At 41.5% G+C, this 6,092-nt stretch overlaps 1 protein-coding gene across 1 annotated transcript; it reads left to right on the top strand.

The window, feature by feature from the left end:
- Window positions 1-919: 919 nt before the first annotated feature.
- On the top strand, window positions 920-5,602 carry LOC114635849 (epidermal growth factor receptor-like; the record flags this gene model as incomplete). The annotated part of the gene is made up of 3 exons (XM_028784243.1): window positions 920-1,074; window positions 3,418-3,508; window positions 5,445-5,602. Coding segments are annotated over exons 1-3 (404 nt in total), but the record flags the coding sequence as incomplete, so codon positions are not given.
- Between the last annotated feature and the right edge of the window lie 490 nt (window positions 5,603-6,092).

The following is a 6,092-nucleotide window of genomic DNA, read 5'->3' as shown; positions in this document are numbered from 1 at the left end:
AAAATAAATAGAAAAATGTAGTTTTTTAAAGACTTAGGAAGATGGAATGTACACATTTTTCTTTATAAGATGTTCATAATCCTATGTGGCCCGGAGTGTGGAATGGGGCCAGAGGGATGGTGTGGTTTGAGTATGTTCCCAGCATGCTCATGTGTTTGAACATTTGTCCTCTTGCTTCTATCACTGTGATGGACAGTACCCCTTCTTAAACTACTATCCAAACAGACCCCTTCCTCCCTTAATGTGTAGTCAAATCCATGAAGAAGGTATGCTTTAAGGTCTAGGCTACTAAATATCTGTAATTTAAAAAACAGATTTGTGTTCCTTATATTTTAAGTGCAGATAGTTCTGCACACAGTTTATCCTTGCATTGCTATAGCCAAGTACACATGCACACACGTACGCACACATACACATCAAAGAATGCATGACATTTCACATTTCTATTCCCAACTCTGATTTTGAAACATTGAATTAGTTTTTGAAACTGGCAACTGCCCCTGGATTTGTGGCAAGATTTTGAACTCTGGCAGAGGTAATACTGTGCTCCAAAACTCCTCTGGCCTGCTTGGGCTTCAGGAACTTGTCTTGCTTATATTAATCACTTCTGGCTTCTAATCCCCATGCATACATGATGACTTCAGTAGTATGGCATCCCTCAGTGACATGAGAAGCTCTTGGCATGGTGCCTAGCACACTGCAAGCACCTACAACCTTCCCTGCCATTTCTGTCAGTTGCGACATCCATCACCAAAGTCTCCCCAGAGTCAGATTCAAGCTACCCTAAACACTACAGAAAAGAGAGGCCTTGGTGCCATATTATCTCCAGAATCCCAATGTATCTTGTGAAAGGCACACAACCCCTCAGAAAGGTGTCCCTTCTTCTAATCCCTCCTGTTACTGTCCACTAACTGACCCGATGAATTACTGTGTCTTCTCAGAGGCCACTCACCACGTCTGTAATCCTTTATGCTCCTCGGAAGGATGCTGGGGCCCTGATCCCAGGGACTGTGTCTCCTGCCAGAATGTGAGCAGAGGCAGGGAGTGCGTGGAGAAGTGCAACATCCTGGAGGGGTGAGACACTGTTCTTTCAACCTCTGTGTAGCTAAGAAATAAGCCACTGTGCTGGTTTTAGACCTTTGTAGTTATCCAAGTTAAGTTTTTCTTTTTTCTGTTGTTCTTGATATTAACTTTGTTTGTTTTATGTTTGTTTTCTGGTAAAATGTTCATCACATTACAAAGTAAGTTTCTCATGGTCCCTTAATCTTGCCTGATCATTTATCATAACTCTTTTTCTGGAAAAACTTTAAATTTTCATTTTACATGAGTTTCTCAAGATAGAACAGAGATTGTGGTTAAGGTAGCCAAGAAGGATAGACATTTGGCCTTTCCTTTCCAGACCACTATTTCCTCTGAATTAAGATATATCAACACAGAATATTTCCTAATTAATTTTATTTTGTGTACCCCAAGCATACACTGATCATTGATTGGTGTAGTAAGTGATTTTTAAATTAACCAGGGACAAATAAGTAATTGACGTATTTGCTTAATGTAATAGTAATAAAAAAAAGCCCAGCATATGCATACAATGAGAAATTCGATATCAGTGTAAACTTTTAAGTTGTTATGATAATGATTAAAATAAATTGCTTGGAAACTAGATTGAAGGAACAGAGAGTGGCATTTTTTTAATTTAAGGAAATAGGGAAAGCTACGGCAAGAAGAACCATGTGACTTACAGATGATGCTGGGAAGTCATCCATCCTGTTTCACTAGCAGGGCGTGGACCACAGTTTATATCCAGAAATATTCCAGAGCAAGAAAGACAAGTTTGAGTTCCTAAGACTTTATTAATGAACTTAGGACAACTGCTATAGCTGATGTTTGAACGTGTGGAAGGCCTCCATAGTCCGTCCTCTTATAAATAGACAAATCTTTTTAGCTTTCAAATCTCTTCACTGTACCCAGAGACCCAGGTCTCTTAGTGGAAGCCTAGTGCCCTGCTGAAATACCTGACCACTCTTCAAACCAAGACCCTTCTGCAGGAGGTGACAAATAGACAAAGCTCAGAAAATTCCCACTCTGGATTTTTAACTACTAGTCAGTTGGCTGTGGTCCCTTTGGTCTGTCCATATAGGAACCATGGAGTGACAAGGAAAGACCAATCTGATGTGGTCATTGTCTTCTTTTGTACACTTCTGAGTTTGACAGAGTGAGTAGTAGCAACAGGCCGGTGGGAACCTCTACTGCTAGAGCCCTTGTTCATTACTTGTCTATTGATACCCTGAGCTCTACAAGTCTTAAGAGTTCTTGCATAGGCCTGCAGTGTAGGACTCCTAAATGATAGAATATGTGCATAAGCCTAGCACACTGGGATTCCCTAGGCCTTAGTAGTACGTGGTATAGCCTCAAGAAGGGACTGTCTAATAGGTTTCTCAGTACCTGACAATGATTGCTATTGTAATTCTTGGGCCCAGGATGTCTGAGACCCTTGCCTCTAAAATCTTGGCACTATTCTGGAACTCTTTCAGTAACGGCGACCTCCAGTTTCTCTTCTCCTGCTTTGTACAGTCTTCCATTATTCAGCCTCAGGTCTCCATCCTCTCTATTTCGGCCATCCCCATCATGCCTGCTTTGGCCCCTCTCAAGCTGTTTATTTGCCTCTTCTCCATCTGTCAAGCAGCTGACCACTACTACTTTTGCAGCTCAGGCTATGACCACTGCTCCAAGGCCTCTTCCAGCACTTCTTCTATCTCTGCTGCTTCTTTCTTGATGTGGCCAGCACAGCCTGAACTACTAAAGTAGGCAAAGGAAAGACCACTTGGGCGAGGTCTGTTATTGTATTAATGTATCTCACATTCCAATACCAGGAGAGGCAGGACACAGGAAGATGTTTTCCAGAGCACCCGGAAGTGAACAAGCTTGATTCCTTTCCTATCCCTTGGTCTTAGTAACCATTTCTTTCCAGCTTGACTTTGGTCTTAGATGGAAGGGATGTCTCATAAAGATGCTTTTCATAGTTGGTTTTCTTACCTAGCATTCAAAAATTATGCTTATTAAAAATGTCAGGAAAGAACTCTGATTATAAATGAAGATGTCTGTAGGACAACCTAACTAGACCATTCCTGCAGAAGCGTCTTGGTTTAAAGAGTGGCCAGGTACTGGAGAGACTTGGATCTCTGGGTATGGTGAAGAGATTTCAAAGATAAAAATGTAAGTGTCAATTTACAAGAGGATGGACTATGTTGGCCTTCTATTAGTTGACCTCAGCACATTATATTTCAAAGAAGTTCCAGCATTCTGATCCTTTGATTTTAAGATTCTTTTGAATTTCTGGGAGAGTTCATTTGTGTTACTTGAAACAATCGTGCTGGTCATGGTATGGCATGACCTGTTCGTGTGCTCTTCTCCCAGGGAACCGAGGGAGTTTGTGGAAAATTCTGAATGCATCCAGTGCCATCCAGAATGTCTGCCTCAGACCATGAACCTCACCTGTACAGGCCGGGTAAGAGCCCTCTGCTGTTGCCAATTCTTGACAGCATCAACAGAAATATCAATGATCCAAGCCATCCCCAGGAGGAAGGATGGAGTGCAAGCCCTTTCCTGGGAAGAGATGTGCATGATCTGATAGTGAAATGTGGCCATGCTGAGTAGAGATGCCTGACACCTGCCTGTCCAGTGTCCCACACATGCTTCATCTTGACCAGTACTTCACTGTGCCACAGGACACCCTGTGCTGTAGGACAACCTAATAATGCCAGGCAGCTTTCAATCAAATACTAGAAAGTATTATTTAATAAAACCAAGTTACTTTTTTTAAAAGGGATTCCAACATTTTTTAAAAACACAGTTTCTTCTTTACACAGATAGCAGCAAATTCATAAGGAATATAAATAAGAACTCAGGTTCCTCTGACAGTAATAACCTGTTAGTACTTGATACTATGCACAGAGAAGTCTTTGATTCAGTCTGAGTTCCAACAGCAAAATCTAAATCTCATTGAAACATGTTTCAGAAGTTGCCTATCAATCATGCAGAGTATAACCGAACTGAGTCAAGAAATCTGGGCTGTCGGCATGACTGGTTACAACAAAAGCCCTTGGTCTTCAGGCTTACAGGGCATTGGGCTAAATTTCCATCGGTACAGTGAAATAACTGCTGCTTTTGCTTTAGTGTTCCAGCTGCTCTGGCTTTGAGTGTGTTCAGCCTCTGAGTGTACAGAGCTGAGCCGTTAAGGAAGCCAAGGGAAAAAGCCTTGCCTAACTGCTTTACTTCAGTCTCCTTGTACAGCGTGAAGCACATCACCCAGGAAGTCCCACTGCCTTCGTTCTCAGAAGTTTATAAGGACATTCTAAGTTTTACAGACAAAACCTAACTTTACAAATTCACAGTCCATTCTGTAGCCAGCATTGTCATGTGAAACCTTCTTTTCCCTGAAGAAATACAAAAGAGCATTGCTCCTCCATGCTCCTCCATGCGCCTCAGCAGGTTGAAGTCTGTCTTCCCTCAGAAATTCCTTTTAACTTCAAATGTGATACACAAGAAAGATAAAGTGGTAAAATACATGTAGACCAATCAAGATGACTTGGACAAGTATGGTGCAATGTCCTAATATACTATTAAAATAAGGCGACAAATGAAGTTTCATTAATGTTTGGGTATAATAAATGCATTTGCTTTTTCCACAAATACATTTACTTTATACAACGTTGTTGGACTAGAGTGGCTGAAACTCGAATGGAAATAGAATAGCAGCTTTTCTTTCTAAGCAGACTGTAGCATTCAGATGGGATAGATCTGTGTAAATGATCACAGTTAGCAAAGAGCGCAACTGAGAGCCAGCAAAATGATAAAAGGGGCTTGATGCCAAGCCTGATGAATTCCGTCAATGAGCCACACATGGTAGAAGGAAATAACCAACTTTCAAAGTTGTCCATTGACCTCTACATGTTCATCCACAAACACATAAACATAATTACATAACTAATTAATTAATTTAAAATATATATTATCTAAAGTAAATTTGAGTCAGTAGCAGTCAGAAAAAAAGTGTAGCCTGTCATGGACACAGCGTGCAAGACCAATTGCAGAACTTGCCATATATTTTAAGAACTTCCACATTGGGGCTGGAGAGCTGCCTCAGTGGTTAAGAGCACTGGTTGCTCGTCTAGAGGATCCGGGTTTGATTCTAGGCACCCACATGACAACTCACAGCCACCTGTAACTCCAGTTTCAGGGAATCTGACACAATCTTCTGTCCTCTGTGAGCATCAGGCATGCAAGTGGTGCACAGACATATGTGCACATATTCAACAACAATAATAAAGAATGTCTATATTATTTGACTTTTGTTTTCTCATAGTAAATATTATAAATAGAAAGTTATTTCCATTTTTAAAAAGAAAGAAAAGATGTGTAATCTTTTCTATACCCTGATTCAGGGGCCAGACAACTGCATCAAGTGTGCCCACTACATCGATGGCCCACACTGTGTGAAGACCTGTCCAGCTGGCATCATGGGGGAGAACAACACCCTGGTCTGGAAGTATGCAGATGCCAATAATGTCTGCCACCTCTGCCATGCCAACTGTACCTATGGGTAAGTGTAGCACAGTCTCCTACAACAGCATATGAAAATTTGTTTGCTGGAAATTTCTGTTAAGTTTTCAGGCAGTAGGTTACATAGGCTTGCATTTTAGCCAAGACCCTAAGATGGTTCAAGTCCACAGTCATGGTAGCAGCAGTGGTGTACCAGTGGGCAGATCTCAGACTGATGAGACTATCACTAAGCATCTCAGGATGTTTGTCTTAGTAGTCTTAGTTCTTTGACACTGCATGTGCCAACAGGAAAGGTTGATGGATGGATGGATACAACTACCAAGCTGTCATGTCTTCCCCCTCTATATGAATAGGGTTGGGATAGAGTTGTTGTGGGCTGGGGTGAAGGGGCTGGGGATATGGCTCAATCAGTAACATGCTTTTCATGCAAGTATGGGGGCCATAGTTTGATCCCCAACACACATGTAAAAGAAAGTCAGGAGCAATAACAGTACACACCTGTAACTCTGGTACTAGAAAGGTGAAGGTGG

The sequence above is a fragment of the Grammomys surdaster genome, unplaced genomic scaffold (genome assembly GCF_004785775.1).
Source record: "Grammomys surdaster isolate TR1022 unplaced genomic scaffold, NIH_TR_1.0 118571, whole genome shotgun sequence".
Taxonomy (NCBI): Eukaryota; Metazoa; Chordata; class Mammalia; order Rodentia; family Muridae; genus Grammomys; species Grammomys surdaster.
Note: the sequence above shows the minus strand (reverse complement) of the source record. Positions and strands in the feature narration are given on the sequence as shown.